The following is a 25,058-nucleotide window of genomic DNA, read 5'->3' as shown; positions in this document are numbered from 1 at the left end:
AGTCATAAGAATATAAGAGGAGCCCTGCTGGACCAGGCCAAGGGCCCATCTAGTCCATCTCCCTGTATCTCACAGTGGCCCCATCAGATACCCCTGGGAGCACACAAGACAACTAGATACCTGTCTCCTGATACCCCTTCCCCTGCAACTGAAATTTGGAGATACCTTCCTTCTAAGCCTAGAGATTGTACATCCCCATCATGGCTTGTAGCCTGCAATGGACTTTTCCTCCAGGAATCTGTCCAATCCCCTTTTAAAGGCTTCTAGGCCAGATGCCATCATCACATCCTATGGCAAGTAGTTCCACAGACCAAGAACACACTGGGTAAAGAAATATTTTCTTTTGTCTCTTCTCACACTCCCAACACTCAATTTGAGTGGATGTCCCATAGTTCTGGTATTGCATGAGGGGGGAAAGAACATCCCTTCATCCACTTTATCTACCCCCTGCATACTTTTATACATCTCAGTCATGTCTCCCCTCAGGTGCCTTTTCTCTAGACAAGAGACTCCAAACTATTGCCTACAGGCTACATAAAGCCCGTGTTGCCATTTTGTCTGATCCGTTGCCTTCAGCCTGTGCACCCGTGTGTATACACATGGAGGGGTCATCAGGGCGTGTGGGTGTGAGTGAGTGGGCGTGAGTGCATGCATGTGGGTGGGCGTGAGTGCATGCAGGTGACTTCATTTCTCAGTTCCTTAATAACCCTTGGGTGGATGTCATCTGAGCCCGGTGACTTATTGATCTTCCATTTATCGGTTAGGTCTAAAACATCCTCCTTTTAACCTGTATCTGATTTAATTCATTAGTCAGGAGGGGCCATTTGGGCAGTGGACTCTGACCAAGTTCTTTTGTCATGAAGTCAGCTGTGAAGAACTCATTTAATTTCTCTGCAATCTTCAAGTCCCCCCATTACCTTCCTCACCATCCAGAGGGCCAGCCACTTCTCTGGCACGTTTCCTGCTTCTAACATATTTAAATAAGCTTTTATTATTTCCCTTTATATTGCTGGACATATGATCCTCAAAGGCCTTCTTTGCCTTCCATATCATCTTCTTACATTTCTTTTGCCACAGTTTGTGTTCCTTTTTATTTTCCTCATTTGGGAAGGATTTCCATTTATGGAAGGACCCCTCCTTGCCCTTCAGAGCCTCTCTAACGGAACTTCTTATCCATGCCAGCACCCTCCTGGACATAGTTGAGCCCTTCTTTCTTTGCAGGATACACTTCCGCTGGGCCTCTACTACTTTTGCTTTAAACAGGCTCCGTGCACTCTGGACAGATTGGATGCTTTTTACCATCCCTTTCAACTTCTTTTTAACTAGTTTCCTCATCTGAGGGAAGTCTGCCCTTTGGAAATCAAGGGTTTTTGTGCCAGATTTGCTTGACACTCCCCCCCCTCGCCCAACATGAATGGCGAAAGAGATTACAGCATGGTCACTATTCCATAAGGGCTCAGCAACATTCATGTCCCTAACCAGATCCTGAACACCACACAGTATTAAATCCAGAGTCACCTGTCCTCTGGAGGGCTCCATGACAAGTCGCTCCAAGGCACAGTCATTTAACATGTCAAGAAACCCAGTCTCACTTTCTTGACCCGAATATGCATTGACCCAGTCGGTGTGAGGATAATTTAAGCCCCCACCCCTGATGAAAATCCTGTCACTCTTTGATACCTCCCTGATTTGTCCTCTCATTTCAAGGTCCCCCTCAAGTTCTTGATCTGGGGGATGATAGCACATCTCCACTATCACATCACTCCTTGGGCCTGGTAGTTTAATCCACAGTGATTCTATGATGGAGTCAGACCTGCCGTCCATCTCCATTCTGCTGCATTCTACTCCTTCTTTGACACGCCCCTCCCTATCTCTACAAAATGCAGTCTATTTTCCCATGCAATCACATCCTTAGTACCTCCTAATCTGAAGCTAATAGGCAAGTGTTTAGTTTTAGTTACTTGTAGCTTAACCTTTTAGTGGTACAACTCCTTTAGTTCCTTAGCCTGTTTCCACCTCAAGTCAAAGATGAAGTCAAGTTTCTACAATCTCATGCAAAGTGCAGGTGAGTGTCATGGTTTAAAATCAGTCAGAGGGTCAAACAAAGGACGATAGGGAGCCTGAAAAGCAAAACTCTTTAAAGGAAAACAAATGGATGAGGTGGGTATAGGCCTGTGACTTCACAAAGCTACATTGCTCTTAGCCAATCTCTTGCAGGTTTCCACCATAGCAATGGCTTAATTAACCATGCATATTTTAGTCACAGAGAACATAAACCTAATTTCCTTGGCATAAGTGGATATCAGAGTGGGTACAGAAGGGACAGGAAGAATGGTGGCTGTGTAGGGCTCTCCTTAGGGTTCTGTCTAGCATAGCCTTATTAATTGAATGGATCTTTTAATAGGCTTGCGGCACTTGACAGCTCTTTCCTTCCTAATGAATGACACCTCTGCAAATGAAACAACGGCTGTGAGTTAAATCTGACAGTGCTACAACATGGGTGCAATTTCTCAAGTAGATAAAACCCATGCAAAAAATGGATAAAGACTCACCGATATAATAGCCTCTGAACAGTGACAAATCTCGTATGTATTCTTGCCATTTCTGATTCTGATCCTTTGCCTTTCTCTGGAAGCTGATTTTTTGTTGTTGTTGTTTTGCTTTGTTTTAATTACAGTGATTCTTGCTATTTAGAACTGTGGTGCCAGGTGAGATAACTGACACACTCCCAGCCTCCTCCCATAAACAGACAAACACATCCTGATATAATTAACATTTTATATTGAATAAAGATGAGTAGTAAGTTGTGGGTAAAAAAAGGCCACCACTTGGATTGGCTTCAGAAGCACAATATGGCTGGGGTTTCTCCCTGTGCTACTGGACACCTAAGATTGGATGGCCATCAGCACTTCCCCCAGAGAGAAGGCACTCAGCATGGTGGCAGCCAGGGGCCCAGTAAGCACATGGGGTGACCCCTGTTTCTTGTGGCACGTCTGACTGCCAGTGCCTTACTTTCTCTGATGTTGTATCAAGACTCTCTAAAGCACTGGTCTCCAACCCTGGGCTTCCAGATGTTCTTGGACTTCAACTCCCAGAAATCCTGGCCAGCAGGGGTGGTGGCGAAGGCTTCTGGGAGTTGTAGTCCAAGAATATCTGGAGGCCCAAGGTTGGGGACCACTGCTAAAGGGATTGTAGTTGCAGCTTTCCATTTCCCTCTGACTTCACTGTCTACAGTCCCAATCCCACTGCATGTACTACACAGACATCTAAAATTCTGGCTAACACTTCATACTCCTGATTAGTAGCTAGGTTACAGTCCATGGAAGCTCGTGGGGTAATTAATAAATGTCGGTGTATTTAAGGAGCAAGATAAGATTCTTTGGCCTTTGCTCAAGGCAGCTTCCAGGAGCTTTTAAATCCTCAGAAACTCAGAATTTTTATTTCTGAGAGCAACCTGAAAAACTGAATCCCTCTGATCTATTTAAGAAGGCCACACGTTTTCAAAAGACACATTAATGCTCTGACAGATCACTTTAGTGGTCTCAAAGTCACTCTGTGGTTGAATTTTAATATTATGCAAGCTTAAATACTTTTTTAATATTGTGACCATTATTGTATTTTTAATTTTAATATTTTCTTTAATATCAAAAGCTGCCTTGTGTCCTTTTTTGGAGAAAGATAGGTATAATTTTTTTTAAAAAAAATGAAATGCTATTTGCACATGTAGCATGCTACATTTCTGTAAAGACCACAAGACTTTTTAAGTTTGTTTTGTTTTCATTTTTCATGCGAGTGTGCAGAGACACCAATTTTCTGCAGAAACACTGGGCATTTTAAAATTATTATTGGTGAATGCTTGGAAACTGTAGATTTGAGAAACAGTGAGGGAATATCTTGAACTGGAAAGTTGGTACAGTTATGCAAGGTAACAAAGGTTGACAAGGAACATGGTAAAGAACTCTGCATAGAGTAAAATGTAATCACACCAATTTGTTCTCCTTTTGAATAATGACTCCATCCTTCCTGCCCCCTTCCCTGCCTTTTTCTGCTGCCATCATTCAACAGGCCATGACAACTTTCCTTTGTCAAAGCTTATCATCTTGCTCCCAAATCAGCTCCTCAGTAATGGGCTCCAGCTTCTCCGTTGCAAACTCCCAGGGCCGTCTTTCTCATCAAAACTTCCACCAGGAGTCCCAAGCTCTGAGGAAGGCCCCAAACTTTGACCTATGCCATCCTTTAATGCTGCCAAGTACCCCCCTCCTGTCCCACCATCTATTCCCATCTTCCAGCTTCACAGCAACACTTGGACTTCCCTCCTCCTAACCTTCCTGAGAGCCCAGCACAGCTGCTTCACCCATGCTCTTAGGGTAGTTTGAGGCAAGGGCAGATGCCCTGCTATGGATGCTGGTGGCAATCCTCTCTCACACAGAGGAGTGATTAATGCATTTTTTCCATTTTTGTGAAATAAGACTTCAAAGGAATTCCGTACTTATGCCCTGTAGAGTGTAGACCAATTAAACACAGCAAATATATTTCCATACTCTGACAAGTAAGAGAAACGTGTGCTCTGACACTCAGATGCTTTCATTAGTTAAGGATTTTCATCTTCTGGTTACAGGCTAACTCTAACATGTGTTTTGGCCTTAGGGGCTGGGGAATTAAACCAAGATTGCAAGATGTTAAAAAAACACAGTTAACTGAAATCAAGAAAAGAAATGCAACAAGGGTCATTGCACCAGAGATCATTATTTATGATTAGACATGTGGATGAATATAAAAACAAATCAGGATATTCATTAAATATCCCTGATTCGTCAGATATTCATTGATATCCAGAGACCCTAATGAATATGAAGCAACGAATATAACCCTTTTATATTTGTCCCTTCGTTCCCTATCTGCTTCTGCCCCCGTGGATCAGCTGTTCCTCAGGGACATAAGCAGAGACGGGTTTTCCCTTTAGGCAGCTTGCTAAAGCCTGCCCAAAGGGAATCCCACCCCTGGGGCTGGGAGATGGCTTCATTAGCCTTTCCTCTTCTTCCTATGCCTGCAAGGCATAAGAAGAGGAGTGGAGGGATCAATGAGCTATCAAAGAGGGATCAAAGTGATCCCCAGCCACAGCACAATCACTTTGATCTCTGCTTTCCCTCTTTTTGCAGGGGCTTAGCAAGAGGAGGGGAAAAGGGATCAGAGCACGGCATGATCACTTTGATCCCTGCTTTCCTTCCTCTTGCTATGCCCCACGGGGCTTAGCAAGAGAAGGGGAAAGGGGAACAAAGCAACCCCGCAGCCACGACTGGACAATTGTTTTGATCCCTGCTTTCCCTCTTCTTCCTAAGCCCCGTGGGGCTTAGCAAGAGGAGGAGAAAAGGGATCAAAACATGCTTTCCCTCCTCTTGCTATGCCCATGGAGCAAGGGGCATAGCAATCTGTATTAGATTTATTTACTTGCTATTCAATATAATTATATCTTGGGAGGTTGTTCTTCATCATAGAACTAAAGAAAGTTTATGGGTTTCCTATTTGTCACCCCTCCAGAAAGCAACAGGATCTAGCCCTACTTCTGCAGGAGGCAATATTTTTGTTTCTCAAGTGATCTGAGATTCTCTATTTCTTTGTCAAGTGGTGAAGAGGAACTCATAAGCTACAAGGAAATGAATGATACCACTGGACCATAGTACAAAGCCAGGGAAGACTGGGAGGATAAATTAGCCCCTCCTTAGCCAGCTGCCCAGGGAGGGCAGTCTCCTTAAAGCATTAAGAACTGGACATGTCAAACAAAGACTTTTCTAGCAAGGATATAGAAATGACTGACTGTGCATTGATAACATCCGCAGAGACTTCTGCAGCTAATGTACATGAACGACTCACTGACAATAAAGAAATAATATATTTTACATGAAATCTCTGACACCATTGCCTGCAATTTGCAGCAATAGCCCTGATAAGGCCTTCATTTGCTAACCTTTCATCATTTCAACTGGCATCTCTCACTTGCAGTAAAATATAATAATAATCACTAAGCTATTAGGGAAGAACTATCTAAATTGCTTGTGTGCATGCATATGCTATGAGAAAGAAGAGATTCCATGTAACCCAGTGTAACAGAAATTTGCATCACACTGTTCTCCTGCATCATGATCACAGCTGAGAATAAGGGGACAAAAAGGATCTGATGGTATCATCAGTACTGGTTCAGCAAGGTTTTCAGACTCTTTGATAAAAATATTCTGGCACTAGATGCAAACTCATGGGCTCAGTATGCTCTCAGACAGCCTGCTCCTTGATTCTAAATGTATAGTCATCCCCTTGAGCAATTATTTTATCATAGGCTTAACTGAGTTCCAGAGTTCTGCTTTAAAACAAAAGTTCCAAGTAGATCCTGGAAGTCTGATATCTGTGATGAATGTTGTATAGTACAGTGTTTGGAATGCTGGACTGGGACGCGGAAGATCCAGGTAGATAAGATAAAATAGTTTTTTTATAAGATAAAATGAAGGAAAATACAGTATGTGTTGTTGTTGTTTTGTCTCATTGGAAAAAGCCGGGATAATGCGAAAAGTAAGTGAATGAAAATAATGACTTAGAACACCTTCCAACAATTCCTTCAAGGTTATCTTTAACAGGTTCTCACACAGTCAAGAAATCCAAGAAGCCAGGATTCCCACCTCATGGAAGGTTACTAGATACAAAATCATTGCTCGAGTGTAAAGTCTTATATTACAGTTATTTTATTTTATTTGCAATGATAGCAAATGTCCACCTCACACCATAGAGGTTTGAGAACCCAGACCTACCTCTAACAGATGCCCTCTTAGGTAAGATGGTGACTGATCCCTCAGCCACCTCTTCTAGATCTCTCACTGGGGCAATTTTGGAACCCCAGCTATCAGAGCCCATCCAAATGAAGTGTCCAGTCTGGTTGGCCCTCTTTGCTGCCATCAACACATTCCTGCAGAAAAAAAGACAGAGTGCCAATTTATGAAACCATCAAGACTTCTACATTTTGTTTAATGTGAACACTGTAACAAAGAGCAAGAAAGACAGATCTCACATTGTACCTATTATATTGACACTGACAAAGAAGAGCTTCCCATGTCTAGTCCAATCACATCCAGCAAGCAGCCTCTTCAGATACCAATTTCCATGACACTAGGAGACATTTATTACATTTGCTCCTCTCTACAGAGAGATGGGAACAGATGCAAACTAGAGAGATGTCCACATGTGTTGGGGGGGGAATAGATCCCAGAATGCCCCTGGCCTGTTGCTGGGAAAAAAAACAACCCACAAATCTGCACACTTCTAATGAAAATCAATATACTTTCAGTGACCATCAGATGTCATGAGAAAAAAATCTGGCAGCGTAGCACACTCATGCTGCATCCATTCAGGCTGTTTCTCAAGCTGGATCTGCAATCATTCCTCACCTGCATAACCCACAAATACAGGACAGGACAGAAAGAATGAAAAGGGAGGCAGAGACACATAGGGTGAGGCACATGCTACCCTTCTGTCTGTTTTACTCACATAAAGAGGCAACTCCAAATTCTGATGCTGGGAGGCCACCACTAGACCTTTTCTAGACAGGTTGCCTCCCAAAAACTAAAAGTATTGTGTCCCCTTTAGAACTATTGACCTCAATGCAATCAATTATTCCTGAAAACTCAAGCCCTAAATTTCAAGGCCTGACAGCTCAGTCCTATGCAGCTTCCTGTTGCCAATACCATCCTTCTTCATCACACTTGGGTCCCCTCCCATCTCCTCACCATGTCGGGGGAAATTCCTGGTGAATTCTGGGAGCTGAAGTCCAAGGAATATGAAATATTTATGCCCATTAGTTCTCACGACACATCCCCATGCAATTACATTCTATTTTCTCTCATTAGTATTTATTTTTTAAGTTACTAATTTTGTTTAACTTAATTTAATTATTATTAAGTTTGGTACTGCTGGTTTATATGTTTTTTATTGATGTACTTACTTTAGCTTTTTATTGTACTATCCTTTTTTTTGTATATTTGAATTAAGTTATTAGTTTTTTCTTTCCCCTTTTCTTTTTATTTCTCTTCTCGTCATGGAATGGGGTGACAGCCCTCCCAGCGAGGGGCCACAAAACATCACCGTGATTACGGGTAGAGGGCGATATGGCGTTGGCTCCGTCCCTACTCGTGTCAGAAGAACTATGAACAGATGTTTACAGGCTGTTCCTTGTTCTGAGACGGAGACCAACCCCCAATATCGAGGTAGCCAGACCAGCCGGCCCTCTACTCTACGCTTGGTGTTGTTGAACGCCAGGTCTGTATCTAATAAAACCCAACTGATTTATGATCTTATCTTGGAGGAAGATGCAGACCTGGCCTGCATAACGGAAACATGGATTGGTGGAGAGGGGGGTCCCCCCTAGCTCTTATTTGTCCGCCTGGTTATGCTGTCCAACACCAGGGTAGACTGGAGGGATGGGGAGGGGGAGTAGCCATCCTCTATAAGTCCACCTTGGAGGTAGTTAGGCGCTCCTCGGTGGTAAAGCCGGGTCTTGAGGCTCTCCACGTGTGGATTGGGGCCAGGGACGGTATTGGGATCTTGCTGGGTTACCGTGCTCCCCGTGACCCAGCCATTTCCCTACCGGAGCTGGTGGACTTTGTCTCCGCGGCACTGCTGGGTTCCCCGAGGCTACTAGTCCTGGGGGACTTCAACGTGCATGCGGGGGCAGAAACGTCCGGACCAGCTCTTGAGTTCTTGGAGACCATGGCCTTCTTGAACATGTCCCAACATGTCAACGGCCCTACACACGTGGGCGGCCACACATTAGACCTGGTCTTTTCCACCAATGGGAGTGAGAGTGGTCCGATGGTGACTGACCTCGAGTCGGTCCCCTTGTCATGGTCGGATCACCACCTAATAAAGTGTACCATCAAGATGGCTCTCCCCCCTCGCAGGGAGCAGGGACCTATTGTTATGGTCCGCCCTCGAAGGCTACTGGATCCGATTGGATTCCAGGATACCATGAGAGGGGTTACGGCTGACCTGGCTGGCGCTCCTGTCGAGGCTCTGGTCGACGCCTGGTTCACAGCCGCGGCTAGTGCCGTAGACACGATCGCGCCTAAACGCCCTCTCAGCCGCAGAGATCGCCCGGCACCCTGGTTTAACCAGGATCTCTGGACGTCGAAGCGGGTCAGGAGATGGCTAGAGCGCAAATGGAGAAAAGACCTGACGGTTTTTAATCGCATAGCTGTTAAGGTCGCTACTAACCTTCACCAGGCCAAGGTAAAGGCTGCCAGTCGAACATACCTCGCTAACCGGATAAGCGAGGCGTCTAATCAGCAGGCGGAATTATTCCGTATAGTACGTGACCTATCCGGAATTGGCCCGGGTGATAGGCCTCCCCCTAGTTTTACACCGGACCAATTTGCAGCATTTTTAAAATCTAAAGTGGAGGCCATCCGCCGGGACCTCTCCCCTTTTTTGAATACAGTGAGTCGAGCTGAGATGTCCAGCGCTCCGTCTTGTCCGGTGATTTTTGACTCCTTTCAGCCTGTTTCGCCCGACACTGTGGCCAGGACACTTGATCGCTGCCGTGCCTCCACCTCCTCTTTGGACCCTTGCCCGGCCTGGCTAATCAAGGCAGCCAGGCCTTCAACAACGGAATGGGCTACTGTAATAATTAATGGGTCTTTCCTTGAGGGCAGATTTCCCTCTGCCCTCAAGGATACACTCATTAGGCCCATAAGAAAGAAACCTAGTTTGGCGGCGGACGAAATTGGCAATTATAGGCCCGTCGCCAATGTTTCTTTCTTAAGCAAGGTAGTCGAGAGGGTGGTGGCCGATCAGCTTCAGGCGTTCCTGGATGACACAGATGCCCTGGATCCATTCCAATCGGGCTTCAGGCCGCGCCATGGAACAGAGACGGCATTGGTCGCCCTGTGTGATGACCTGTTGAGGGAGGCCGACAGAGGCAAAATGTCTCTGCTGGTCCTCCTCGATATCTCAGAGGCCTTCAATACCATTGACCACGGTATCCTCCTGGGGAGGCTCACCGAGTTGGGAATAGGTGGCCGGGCATTTGCCTGGCTCCATTCCTTCTTGGAGGACCCTCCCCAGAGAGTACAGCTTGGGGAGAATGTCTCGGCCCCGTGGAGCCTCAATTGTGGGGTTCCACAGGGGTCGATCATCTCCCCAATGCTGTTTAACATCTATATGAGGCCGCTGGGGGGGTCATCAGGGGGTGTGGAGCCCTGTGCCATCAATATGCGGATGACACACAGCTCTACATCTCCTTTTCTCCAACTACAGGAGATGCCGTTCTGTCCCTTCAGCGCTGCCTGGAGACCGTTCGGGAATGGATGCAGGAGAATGGGCTGAGGCTGAACCCAGACAAGACGGAGGTACTGAGGGTGGGCGCTCCCACAGTTGGGGATTTGGGAAACTCCCTCATTTTTGGGGGAGTGACCCTGCCTGCCAGGGATGGGGTTCGCAGCTTGGGGATTCATCTGGACCCGGCGCTCACTATGGAAACCCAGGTGGCGTCCGTGGTCTGCACCGCATTTTTCCATCTTCGGCGGATAGCCCAGCTGCGACCCTACCTTGATGTGGGGGCTCTCAACACTTTGGTACATGCACTTGTAATCTCAAGATTAGACCACTGCAATGCGCTCTACGTGGGGCTACCTTTGAGGCTGCTGCGGAAACTACAGGTGGTGCAGAATGCTGCGGCCAGATTACTCAGTGGAGTGAGAAGATACCAACATATCTCGCCCACTCTGGCCACATTGCATTGGCTGCCCATCCGATTCCGCATTGACTTCAAAGTGTTGATGCTTACTTACAAAGCCCTAAATGGTTTAGGACCTCAATATTTGGTGGAACGCCTTCTCCCACCTAGATCTACCCGTGTCACCCGTGCGAGCCAGGAGGTGAGGCTGAGGAGCCTGACGCCGAGAGAGGCCCGGAAGGAAAAGACCAGAAATCAGGCCTTCTCGGCGGTGGCTCCTCGCCTCTGGAACAACTTACCTCCTGAGATTCGCACGGCTCCCTCACTGGGCATTTTTAAGAAACAATTGAAAACACTGATGTATAGGCAGGCTTTCCCAACAGATAATCCCTGACGATTTTTCTTTTATATTCTTTGATTTCCATTTTTGTCTATTTGTAATGTTTTTAATAATTTTATTGTTGCTCCAATTGTAAGCCGCCTAGAGTGGTCTAGTATGACCAGATAGGCGGGATAGAAATAAAATAAATAAATAAATAAATAAATAAATAAATAAATAAATAAATAAATAAATAAATAAATAAATAAATATTTTTAATCTCCACAGCTTCTTCTTCCTTCTTAAGGGGGCTGGCAAGCTGGGGATCTGGCAATGCCAAAAAGAACTCTTTGATGTCATGGAGGCAGGCACTAGAAACAATTCAGTTGAGTTAGTGATAATTTTGGTATGCAAAATTAATGTAATGGCTGCCATGTCTCCCTTTTAGGTCATGTGAGCTACTACTCAAATCTACAGTATGACTATACAGTACAACTTATCACATATATCATAAGTACATTTGAAACCCTGCAACTCTGGTGTGCATTTCTGTTCTCTGCATCTATAAAGTAGACAGGAGTACAGCACTGAAGTGCCAAGCAGGGGTTTCACATCTGGAACAACTAGTGCAGCCTAAGGATATGGTCATGGTTCTTGGAAAGATGAAAGCTACCATATGTGTGCTGGATCCTTGCTTTTCCTGGCTTATAAAAGTAGCCAGAGGGGGACTGGCTAACTGGGTGAGGGACATGGTGAATGCCTCCTTTGCAAGCAGTAAGTCGACCATTCTTGAAGATGTCCTTCTTGAATCCCATAGTATTGGGCAACTATTGGCCAGTCTCAAATATTCTATTTCTGGGCAAGATACTGGTGCATGTGATGGTTTCTCAGATCCAAGGATTCCTGGATAAGGCAGATTATCTAGAGTCATTTCAACCTGGCTTCTTTCGCAGATATGGGATGGAGATGACTTTGGTTTCCTTGGTAAATGACCTATCCTGGAACCTGGACAAAGGGAACATGTCAGTGACTTGGGATCCTATTGACCATATCTTTCTGGGTCATCTCTTTGGGATAGAATTTGGAGATACAATATTTTTCCATTTATAACACACCCCTGTTTATAAGGCACCCCCCTTTTCTAATCCAAAAATTAAGAAAACATAGCTTTGAGTATTCATTCTCTGGGCTCAGAATGCTTGGACGTTAGGAGTCCCTGTTGAATCTGAGCCTGCAGGCTCCATCTCCAACAAGTCATGTTCTAATTGGTTTGTACAGCATCAGCTGACGTCAGTTCCATAAGGTTCAGGATTGGAGGAAGCCAGGTCTCCTGAGTGTAGGAAGCTAAGCCTTGTGACTGAAGGAAGCTTGTTTACAGAGGCAAGGTATGTGCCATTTTGTTCTCTCCTTAGCTAGCTTACTTCCGTGTATAAGATGGACCTCAATTTTTAGTGTAATGATTTTAGGAAAAAGTAACATCGTATACACGGAAAAATATGGTACTGCTTTACAGTGGCTCCAGTTCTTCCTTGAGAAGAAGATTTAGTGGTGGGGGACTTGTATTCAGTGCCTTGGCCATTGGCCTGTCATGTCCCTTAGGGTTCTGTTTTGTCTTCCATGCTATTTAATATATACATAAAACCACTGGGAAAGATTGTCCAGAAGTTTGGTGTTTGGTGTCATCAGCATGCCAACAATACCGAAATGTATTTCTTCTCTCTGTCTAATTCCACAGAAGCTGTTTTACTGGTGCCTAGTATCAATAATGAAAACAAACAAACTGAAATTTAATCCAAACAAAATAGAGGTGCTCCTGGTCAATCAAACCCCAAAGATGATGTGACAAAAAGCAAAACAAAACAAAACAAAAAACACCAGTCTCCAGGATTGATTGACATTCTGTAATTTTCACTTTGACCAATGACTTGGTCATTTCCATTTCTCTTTGTTTGTTTTGAGGTTTTTGGTTGTGCTTGGTGTTGTTGCTGTTGTTGTTAATTCAAACTTCCTTGTAGCACCAATCTGAATAAGGCAGGATATAAATCAATGAAATAAAAATAAATAATGAATACATTCAGCTGTATACGTATAGTATATGATTTGATCAACTTACTTCACCAGTGCTGAATATAATGATTTCTGTCTTTACATTTTGCTCTTTAATTAAGCAGGTTATCAATATTTATTTAATGCAATTATTTATATCCTACTTTCCAAGATACATTTTTCCATAGGAGAAAATGTGTGTCTAAAAAAAAGTACACAACATTCATCACATCCCAACTCCTCTACTACATCCTATCTAGAAAACGCTTCCAGGGATTGCTATTTTGAAGGGACAGTGGTCCCGTCAGGGGCAAAGGGCTGTCAATGAAAACAGTGGGGTTCAAATTGACATGGAGTGTAGACAACTGTGGTGGTGTGCCTGTGTGTCTGTGTGAGTTTAAATAAGCCTTTAACAAGAAAACCAAAGAGAAAGGTGCCCAGTGGATCAATGGAGACTTTGTCAATAGCAAGGCTGATTAAAAAGCGATTAACAGAGCAGTGGCAGTGAGACTTAATGACAGACAAACGCAAAGCCCTAAGGAAAAGGCAAGTATTTTTGGAAAGCAATGAATAACAGAAGGAAAGAGAAGGAATTGAATCAGACAAGAGGGGAGAGCAGCCACAGAAAGGATCTTGATGGTTTGTTTGTTTAAAGGCAGGGAGATCAGGGTAGTTGTTGCAGAGTGAGCCTAACCTATCAATTCTAAAGGAAATCAAGCCTGAGTGCTCACTGGAAGGACAGATCCTGAAGCTGAGGCTCCAATACTTTGGCCATCTCATGAGAAGAGAAGACCCCCTGGAAAAGACCCTGGTGTTGGGAAAGTGTGAAGGCAAGAGGAGAAGGGGACGACAGAGGATGAGATGGTAGGACAGTGTCATCGAAGCAACCAACATGAATTTGACCCAACTCTGGGAGGCAGTGGAAGATAGGAGGGCCTGGCGTGCTCTGGTCCATGGGGTCACGAAGAGCCGGACACGACTAAATGACTAAACGAATGAACGAGCCTAACCTTCACCTAACCTTCACTCTTTCTTTATAGCAGCATTTTTTTTAAAAATTATGTTGTGTTGTGACAGTTAATAAATGCTTTTGCTTAGTCTGACAAACTGACCGGATGTGGGGTGGCAGGGAGAACAGAGGAAAAGAAATAGTAGGGAATTACACAAGGTTAGCCAGCAGATCAATATAACTGCAGGAAATGGCCAAGTGTAGGGTCAGTCTACTGTCTGTTAGGTCATAGAATTATTGGACAAATAAGAAGGGAACATACCTGAAAGATCATGAATGGCATGGGCAATATAAACATTGCCAGGTAAAAACCTATGGAATCATTTCCCTTTTGAAAAGAGCCCTTCACATTGCCTTCATTGGACTAGCATTCACACAAATATAGCTTGGAAAAAATTACTTTTTTGAACTATGACTACCAGACTTTTCCAGCCAGTGGCTGCATAAACTGCAGAATACTGGGAGTTGTAAATTTTTAAAATAACTTTTCCAAGCTGTAAAGATAAGAAAAAGCTAATTTCTCATTTCAGGAATTTAAGGGCCATTCATGAATTTGTGGAAAGAATAAAAATTTTGTACATACGTGTGATATTTTGAAACACACAAAGGCATATCCACACTAAAAAAAAAAAAAAAAAAAAAATTCCTCAGATTCCTTATTTGGTGATTAGGAGCTCTTTTTGTGTGAACAAGACCTGGCTAGATGGCCTCCCAAGAAAGGTTTAATTCACTTTCTCAGTCATCCAAATTGGCATAATTATAATAATGCTGCTTTCAAATTTGCAGTGAAAGAATTTTAAGGGCAAATTGCCCTCAAAGAGTGTTCAAAGTATTCACAGACTTCCTCCATAGATGTGACAGGAAGGAAGGAAGGATCTGCAACATACTATTTGGTCCAGTAATTTTACCAATGTTAAAAACTGGATCTACCAAGTTTCTCAGCTGAAAGCATCACTGAACCAAACAATCTCGACGTGTTTCTTTAGTAATCCTACTACGCCTTGGTCACTTTCTTGGGGAAGCTTCCCAGACAGGGTAAACTAGCACACTAAAATCAATGAATTAGAACTCCAGCCAACAAAAAATGGCAAGGGTTTCTGGGCTACACCACTTCATATCTCTAGGAAATATGATTTTTTTTTAATCACATAAAACCTGCAAAGTCATTTGGGCTGAGAGAAAGAGATGGGCCCCAAATTATCCATTAAACTTCAGAGTTAAAGGAGGGTTTGAATCTAAGGGAAAGAATAAAATGTTCACCAATACCTAGCATCTCTGGAAAGACACAAAGGCATACCTACACTAATAAAGACCTTGTCAGATTCTTCCTATAATGATTTGAAGCTCTTCCCCTGTGAACAAGCCCTGGCCCAGATACTCTACCAGGAAAGGTTCAACTTCACTTCCCCAAACATGCAAATTGGCATAATTATAATAACACTGCTTTCAAATTCACACTGAAGGAATTTGGGGGGATATATTGCCCTCAAAGAGGGCTCTAAAGTCTCTTAAAAGATGAGTGCAGGACCATAAGCAGCTTTCACCACTTTCTCTTTTGCCTTTGTCCTGCTGGTGGTGCTGCGGGCTAAACAGCAGAAGCCTGTGCTGCAGGGTGAGAAGACCAAGCAGTCGTAAGATCGAATCCACGCGACGGAGTGAGCTCCCGCCAACCTAGCAGTTCGAAAGTATGCAAATACAAGTAGATAAATAGGGACCACTTCGGTGGGAAGGTAACAGCGTTCTGTGTCTAAGTCGCACTGGCCATGTGACCACGGAAGATTGTCTTCAGACAAACGCTGGCTCTATGGCTTGGAAACGGGGATGAGCACCGCCCCCTAGAGTCGAACATGACTGGACAAAAATTGTCAAGGGGAACCTTTACCTTTACCTGCACCAGTTGTTCCATAAATCTGAAGCCATGTGAGCACAGAAGCTGGGAATAAGCAATGGTGAAAAAAAGAAAGAAAGATTCCCTCCATTGACCACACTCCACCCAGAAATGACGTAGTTAGTACTAAAATTTGGACAGGCCTGAATGGGGAGGACTCCAATCTGTCTCTGCAGAGAAGGTCTGAGGTCAACTGTTCTCTTTTGTGCTGGGCCATGATGAGGAAAATGGAGATAGATGACACAGATCCGAACTGACGGAATATCGGCAGTGTGAATTTACACCTTATCATGGCAACTGCAGCTTCTCATGAGATGTATATGACATGCGTGTGCTACCTCTTGCAGTTATATCATTTACAGGTTTAAGAAAGATGGCAGCATTGAAAATAGAGCAAGAAAATTAGCATAAGAAGCAAAACATTTGGTGTTCAGAGAATCACAAAAGCTCAAATGACCAGGACTGTGTGCTATGTCTTGAAACACACACACGAACAGAGAGAGAGAGAGAGAGAGATTTTCATGGCTCATAAAATGATCACATTGATAAATCCTAAGAGAGGCATCTGGCCACAACAGTAAACATCAGCCTATCATTGCATGAAAAGGACAAGATTTCCAGATGTGTTTAAGCTATTGCCAACAGGGTGCAATTTTCTAGCTTACAAACCATTCTCAGATAGGTAAATGTTTACAAACCCTGTTTAATGATGCTTGTCATTTACACTGCAAAGCAAATCCCTGATATTGTTGGAAGTAAATGAGTGTAAATGACTGGACTTCAGACATTTCTATTAGCCAGCTTCCCAGAAACTTAGATTGTTTGCATATTTGATGTAAACTGCTGGAAAATGTCAGTTCACTCACATTTGCATATTGTTTGCTGATTAGAAAAATTAGACAGTTGCAAAATCAGGTGCAACTCAGTATCAATTGTTAGGGAAGAAAGAAAGGGGAGGAGAAAGACCAAACGGTATAGAGCAGTTTTATTTATTCAAACTGAATACTGGTTCCACTCACTCTGCTCAGATGGACTGTATTTAGTTCTCCAGTGACTTACACAAAACTTGCAACCATGGAAAATCTGCTACTGTATTGTTTACAAAATGCTGCCCCATATCCTCTTGCATAAAGTTACTCCTGTGTGAGCTGGTGATGTCATCAGCCACAGGTTTTTTTTATTACTCATTAAATATTTCTTATTCCACAACATGCACACAAATTCAAATGGTCCCTTGGAATCCCTTTTGAACTGCAGAAGCCTTTGGGAGTGTCAGGATGAGGAGGGGCCTTTGATGCTCTTAAGTCACTGCCAATTGTTCCAATCTCAGTGGCATGACCATTGATGGAGATTTTGGGCCATTAAAAGCCTCCGCCCCATCACAAAAAAGGGGGATGCAGTGACCCAGTAATTCTGCATATTTTGATCATAATCAAGAGTGAGAAAGAGAGACTGGGAAAGAAGCAAGCTCATCCTGGAGCACATTTTGAGGTTCTCTATTCCTTTAACATTCCTCCCCATCTTATCCTTCTATCTCAATCTCTTTTCCCTTCCCTCTCTTTTTTCTCTCTCCTTCCCACAAACAAAACCATTACCCTCTTACTTGATATCATCTTCATTGGCAAATATGATGACAGCTCGAGCATTGGATGTTTCCAGGAGGCGTCGAATGATCTTATCAAACTCTCCTGGTTTGGGCTCCCGAGGGATCTTGACTGATTGTGCCACACACACGCTCCCTGTGGTTGGACAAAATGGCATCATTAGAGAAGCCTTTAGACAAAAGTACCAAACAACACAGAGCCTGGGGTTCTTTTGTCCACAGATTGCATGAGTGGACTAATGAAAGTCATCTCCTTCCATCATTGCTCATGATGATCTCCTTTTAATGTGCTTTCTTCAGTATATTGAAACATAAATGTCACTGTGACTTTAAAAGTGGGAGAGCTCTGGAACATTTGTCATAGACACAGATGAGCAATGCAGATGTGTGACACCTTGTCCTGAGATGATTGTGTAAGGCAGGTGGCTAACACTAAATTGTAGCTTCAGTGCCTGGAGTTCAGATGTGAAGACTACACAAAAGGGCATTGATGGAACCCTGAAAAAGACTTCACATAAACTATATTCAACCATTTTAAAAGTGTCTTTCCTCAGCATGTGAAAAAAGGTAAGCAAAACAGTTGCAGCTCCTCTGTTTCCAGTTGTGTCACCCTTTGCAACCTCTGCAAAGTGGCAGTCCCGAAACCAGCAAAACCAGGGAGCTGGACAGGGGACAGAATGGATTTGTCTTCAGTGTGGAACGGATTGTCACTCTCGAATTGTCCTCCTCAGCCACACTAGATGCTGTTCCAAGTCCTCTATTCAGAGCACATTACCATAGTCTCTCGAGACTGAAGGATGCCTAATCAAACCCTCTTCTACATCACCCTCATCTCCATCCATGAATGCTGGCCATATGAGATAAACTGAACTTCCAGGGTTCTAATTCACATAGAAAGCCTCCACAGATGTCAGAGGCTCTCTGTGTCAGCGCTGTCACCTTCACAAACAGAAATCAATAGAAGGGGAGAGCCTAGCACACCTCTCCTTCCATGCTGGGTAAACACTATAATGGGCTTTCACTAGCTATAGTGCTCTACCCACACATCATGGGCTTATATTCTTACATATCTTTGTGGGAAGGGATACTCATTTGGACCTGATTTATTCTGTCATACATATAATCCAGTTTCTCTCCTACTGATTCCTGTACAGCTGACCAGAAATCTGCAGGTGAGATCCCATATCTCACATTTCCTCTTCACAGCTACCCCAGACCATCTATAACAGTGTTATCTTCTCCAGGCTGGCACTAGCTCTCCAAAATTTCCACCAGGATGCTTTTTTCACCCTGCCTGAAGATTCTTGCCTTGTCCTGTGGTCTCCCATCTCAGTATCAACTTGGCCAAACCCTGCCAAGGTCATGAAATGACTTCTGCTCCACTTACTATTCCTTTTAGGGCCCTTATTCTCAGCCAATAACTGCACACATATTCTTCCAACCAACTCACCTAAGGTCTCCAGTGAAAAACTTCAGAACTTTGGCTAGGGTCCAGATGGGAGGGCAGAATCCCAGACAACTGATACAATAAACCACTTTATGTTCAAAGTGGAATGAGATCTTACAAAGCATCCCAAACAGACTAACACATGCTTCTCTCAGTATCAACTTGAGAACACTGATACTAAGACAAGTACTTTCACAGGTTGACAAAAGGAGCCAACTTCATACTGAGCATAGGGACAACAGTGGTACTCAATGGCACTACCACATCAAGGGATCTTTAATGTTCTCACATGGCAGCACTGTGCCATACAAGGAATTTTTCAGATGGCACCCAAATCATCATCATAATCATTAGAACTAACATGTTACTGTTAAATCATTAAAGAAAATCAACTAGTTATCATTAAAACATTAAGAATGCATGAATTAATTTGTGCTTGATTCACCACATACTCTGTGAAAGTGCTGTATTAAGAATACCATTTAAAAATTACCAAGAAATGGCCAATAGCAAACTAAAATAAAAAGAAACATTAATCATTAATCAAAAGATAATGTCTTTGCAACTGAATTTTTAAAATAACAAATTTTACAATCGTTATTGAACAATTTAATGAACATAGGGTAACTACTTAATTTTTAATCAATTATTTCAAAGCTCTATATATCCAGAAACAGTAGGATACAAACCTGCACTGCCATTCTCTGGTAGTTATGTAGTGGTGGTGGTGGTTTTGATACAAATAGTTTTGTTATCCATAGAGGCAAATGAATTGGTATTAATTATGAATTAATTCACATTTCATTTGACTCAGATGGTAAGGCCTCCCAGCCAAGTTGTCCAAGTAGATTTGCTTTGCTATGGCTCCAGCTGCAGGGGTGTTGATTTCTGGTGCCTTTTGTGCAGAGAGTTGGATGGATGAATCCATATGATTCAGTGCATATGATTCAATATACTGTACACCATGGTTCAAATGAGAGCTTGCACTATATCAGAGTAACTTTTGATTACCGGTACATATAATTAGGATTATAGTATTAGTACCTGCATGTTACATAATTGATTTACAAGAGGTACCGAGTTGATTTCAAGATATGTGTGGGAAATCCCGAACAGCTACTGCCAGTCAGTGTTAGCAACAGAGAACTGGAAAAGCCAATGGCCTGACTCAGTGTAAGACAGTTCCTATGTTACTTTCTAGTACAGTGATGCCTCGCATTACGACATTAATTGGTTCCAGCGAAATCGCTGTAAAACAAAAACATCGTAATGCGAAAAGAAAAAACCCATTGAAACACATTAAAACCCGTTTAATGCGTTCCAAAGGGCTGTATGCTCACCGTCCAGTGAAGATCCTCCATAGGGTGACCATTTTCGCTGCCTGTGCAGCAAGGAATCCGTCCCAGAAAACAGCAGGGGGCCATTTTGTTTACCTGGTGGCCATTTTGAAACCACCGATCAGCTGTTGGAAAATTGTCATTTTGTGAAGAATTGGTTCCCGAAACAGGGAACCAATCATCGCAAAGTGAAATTCCCCCATAGGAAACACATTCCCCCATAGGAAACATTGTTTTGCGATCACAAAAGTGATCGCAAAAAGTTCATCGTAATGCGGTTTCATCATTAAATGAGGCAATCGTAAAGCGAGGCACCACTGTATCTGTCCAGCTCTTCTCTTGCTGACTGAAAACAAATATGTGCATGATAACAGTTTTCTAGTCCTTTTTCTTAACTATCTCGCCATGTTCATCATCAGAGAGACAGGACATGGAACAAGAGGCTTTAATTGTCAACTTTACTGCATTGCATGCAAAAACAAAGGAAAATAAAAGAACAAATAAAAAGGACAAAAACACTGTGGCACCTTAAAGACTAACTGTTATATTTTAATGTGAGCTTTTGTGGATGTCCACTTACACATTCCTTCTTCTAATCAGTTTGACTTCTGGACCATAGTGATGAGAACCTTTTAACCTGATCACTGAGCCAACTCCTAGAGGTCTGTAGAAGCCACTAATTAAAATTTACTTTAAAAAAACAAAGACAGAAAGATAGAAAGGAAAATTGGATGAGTAACTGCTGTGGCTTGCTGAGATATAACCCTCAGCATCTGTTTGGTTCAGCCTCTGCAAAAATACCAGGCATTTATGCTCAGACCAGACTTTTTCAAAGAAAAGGGAAGAAAGGGGAGGATGAAAGGTTGCCACAACTTCTAGATATAATTGATGGCCTCAATTTGCATAGGAAATGACAAGGCTGCTGTTCATTTCTCATAAAAGGATCCTTATTCATGCAAAGGTCAGAATAATTAGCACAAGGCTACTGCTACAGAGGCAGGCAGAGGTAAATATTCCTCAAACCCTTTTTCTATTAGGAAAAAGGTTGAGAGCAAGAGGAAGGGTATGTAAGAAAATAATGATAACCACCAGCATATAGAAGAAGAAAAAATAATGACTCTGAATGTAAAGTGGGTTGATAGTCCTTGCTAATATTGGTGACTCATTAATTATGCTAATTGAGAGGCAGGGAACCTTTGATTCCCCCAGATGTTTCAAAGTACATGTCCCATAGTCCTTTACCATTACCTGTTTTGGATAGAGTTGATGAAAGTTACAGGCCAAAACTCTCTGGAAGGGCAAATCTTCTTCCCCCCTATAAGAGGGACAATTCATTGGACTCTCAGATACAATACACACCTTATTTCTGTAATTGATTGATGCCATAGCTCAAGTCTGCTTATAAAAAATATTCTCTTGTCTGCAAGGCTTTCCCATTTACAGATGTGCTGATAACCATTCGATACATGTTCTAGACAAGAATACTCCTATTTGTAGACATACTTTGCAGATGCCTTGGCTCTTAAATACAAATTCTCCTGAGGAAGATCTAAGTCCTAATACAAGCAAATTAGTGTTTGTTGTGGATAAAATCACACATAAATCCAGACTCCTGGATTACTACATCATGCTTGGGATGTTGTTTTGGCTCTTGTGTTGGGTACATTATGAGAAGAATATCTTTGACACCATTACAAGTACTTGCAAAATTCATCGAATTTAGCAATTTTTTGAATCTTACCACTCCCTACAATGAATTCCTCTGTCTGAGGAAAAATTCTCAACTTTCCCACAAAAACAAACCTTTAGTGTTGTTTTCCCTTTTGTTTCTTTTACATTTTGGGGTTTTGCCCCTTGTTCTGCACAGGGTATCGTCAAATCCTGTATAGCGAAATGCTCATTGCAATGAATCCTGCACAGGAAAAAAGCTGTCCTGTACAGAAATCATAACATTCCAGTGCAGCTTGGCATTTTGTCCAGAAAAGAAAAATACCATGAAGCTTCCACAAAATTCCACAAGATTTACCATAAAATTTCCCAGGATAAATAATATTTCTTACATAAAGAAAGTGGAGACATAAACATGATTCCACCCCCCTTAGTTTCTCTCCAAAAGCAAAAGTCTGTGAATGGCAGCCTTCGTTGACACAGTTTGCCCCAAAGAGCCACCATTACTGCATGTCATACAAAGGAATGGAATGGGTCTGTCACCACCCATATTCTCAGGAAGTAGTACTGAAGACATCCCTTTCTACACTTTGGTGTGTGAGATGCATGCCTAGCCAGCAGTTAACTCCTAAAACCACCGGATGGGGAAAACTTCAGCCACAATGCTCAGCTACACAGCTATGATGTGACGGTACTTCACTTTACAATTATGATTATCAACAAGAACACCTTCCCCCCCCACACACACACACACAAAGGCATTAGAGCTCCCACTTTCCAGCTTCTAAATCAGACCTCAAGAATTAGCACACGAGACATGAATTTCTGAACAGTCAGTTGGATTGGATCCTACTGCCCTGTATCAACCTTAATCAACAAATATCCTTATTATTCACCCTTCTTTATGACTTGCTAGATCTGCAGTTCCAGTTTGGTCTAGATCCACTGTCAAAACATCTTACATGAACCACATAAATAAATAAATAAATATTTTTTGCTATTCTAAGTGACAGAGAGTATTCAGGGGAATGATTTCTCCATAGCAAAAAGAGCCCCTAGAGGTGAAAGGTTAATGGAGAGCAGATCATGAATAACTATGAGCAATAACTATTTATAAGGCAAACACAAGGTCCAAACTCTGAGATATTTTAATTATTTTATGATGGCTAAAAGCTATTTCAGGGCAGTAAGAAGAGACATCAGCAGGCCATTATCAACAGAACATTCCCCTCCACAGAAGACCTGGCACATAATTGCTAATGTCTATGAAATTAAAACTCCATATCATGTTAAGTTTACTATCATCTGGTCACAATAACTAGAAATGGAGCCCATCCAAATGTATCAAATAACAGCCACATGAATTCAAGTGATTATTTCAAACAGGTAGTTATGACAAGCTCATCACATTGATTGATATGCTTTTAGTGAACTGTAATTGTTAATGCATTATAATTATGGTTATTGCATTTAAATTGAGCATAATATATTTTTTTAGGAAATGCCATATGTATAAATAAATGGACGATGACTGTGACAATGTATGTTCCTTTTCTACTGCTAGTTGCAATGAAACTTGTGATTCAAAAGGCCATATGCTTAACAGCAGATATGATTACCAAGCTATCACATCATAATAGCAATTACAAAATTAAGATCCAGCTCTCATTTGTGATCACTATTATGTACGTGCTGAAATTATTTCAAGGACTGCTGGTGCAAAGAATCTTATCTGGAGCATCAACCTCACTGCTGCCATACAGATCCTTGAGGGTAATGACTGGATCAAGAAATCTTCTTACCTTTTGTCAATGGGGTGGGAGAAGGACATGCTTATTTCTAGATTTTGGAAGTAAACAGGTACAAGCCATTAGTTATCAATAATTATTACCTCGTCTTTCTGATACCGAAATTATGGCTACATCACCTTACAATAATAACTTGAGAATGTATAATTTCACTCCCTTTGTGGTGCAACTGTAAATTTTGGTTACTTTTATGGGATGTGGCCTCAAAAAATACTGAAGAAATATAAGATTGTTCAAATGCTGGTTTGTGGTATGACTTGGGCTTAGTGGTGGGTGTTAAGGTAACAATGAGGTAGTTGGGAAAAGAGTGTGTTTTGTGCTACCAACTTGTAGCATTCAGATGTTGCTATTTTCAAGGTAACTAAAACTATCTTAGTTGTTCTTGAGAAATGTAAATGTAAAGTGTTAGCATTTCTTTAAAGAACATTATAGCTATAATGATAACTAACAGAGTTGATTATTTCTCTTCCGAGAAACTTGTAAATGGAAACTAAATCAAGGATTATTTGTGCATTTCTAGGGCAATCATAGGGCAGAGCAAAATGCCCAGAATTTTACACATTGCACCTCCTTATATACAATATCTCAAGCAAAGAAGGGAACCTTCATGTCTGCAACACCAGTTTCTTATTTTTGTCAGAATGAAATGCATTACAGGATGGCAATGTACTCCTTACATTAGACTGTAAGCTATCGAAGTTAAGCGTCCATAGCTATCCCTCTCAACACCTTGACTTAATCCCTGTGCACTGGTGTAAGTGGGCATTATATGAAGACAAGGGGAGCATGCTAGCAGGGTAGTGCAAAGCAGAGATAAAGGAGAGATCTGTTTGGACATCAGGCAGCTCTGTGGATTTAGCATTTATTGGCTTTGATATATTATGTAAATCTTTTTAATTAAATCTTTTAGTTAGGGAGTTAGTTGTTGAACTTTACATTTTATTAATTGATGACATAATGCAAAAAAACTTGAAAAAAAGCAATGGGATTTAGCTGGGTACACAAGCAGCACACACAGGCTTTCACTATATATTATTATCATCAATGTATATAGAAGCCACTTCTAAGAATTATGACTTGCTCCAGGGCTGCTGTGTTGGAGCATGACCAAGAAACATTCTTAGGTAATCAGCTTCGGTTGTGAGGTTTCCCTTCCCCAAACTATCTTAAAATGAAAAAAGGAAAGAGAGAAATGCAACTCCCTGCCTTCCATCCTCCTTCT

At 42.3% G+C, this 25,058-nt stretch overlaps 1 protein-coding gene across 3 annotated transcripts in view; it reads right to left on the bottom strand.

The window, feature by feature from the left end:
* The window catches only part of GRM4 (glutamate metabotropic receptor 4), a 368,710-nt gene that overhangs the window by 105,229 nt on the left and 238,423 nt on the right, over positions 1 to 25,058 (bottom strand). For all 3 annotated transcript variants that reach the window (XM_072997425.2, XM_078392715.1, XM_078392716.1), the window contains 2 exons: positions 17,577 to 17,712; positions 6,798 to 6,952 (listed from right to left, as the gene is read on the bottom strand). In XM_072997425.2, coding sequence (XP_072853526.1) covers positions 6,798 to 6,952; positions 17,577 to 17,712 — 291 coding nt within the window. The remainder of the gene's footprint in view (positions 1 to 6,797; positions 6,953 to 17,576; positions 17,713 to 25,058) is intronic.

Source organism: Pogona vitticeps, chromosome 4, assembly GCF_051106095.1.
Source record: "Pogona vitticeps strain Pit_001003342236 chromosome 4, PviZW2.1, whole genome shotgun sequence".
In the NCBI taxonomy this organism is placed as follows: domain Eukaryota; kingdom Metazoa; phylum Chordata; class Lepidosauria; order Squamata; family Agamidae; genus Pogona; species Pogona vitticeps.
This window is presented reverse-complemented; position numbering and strand designations above follow the sequence as displayed.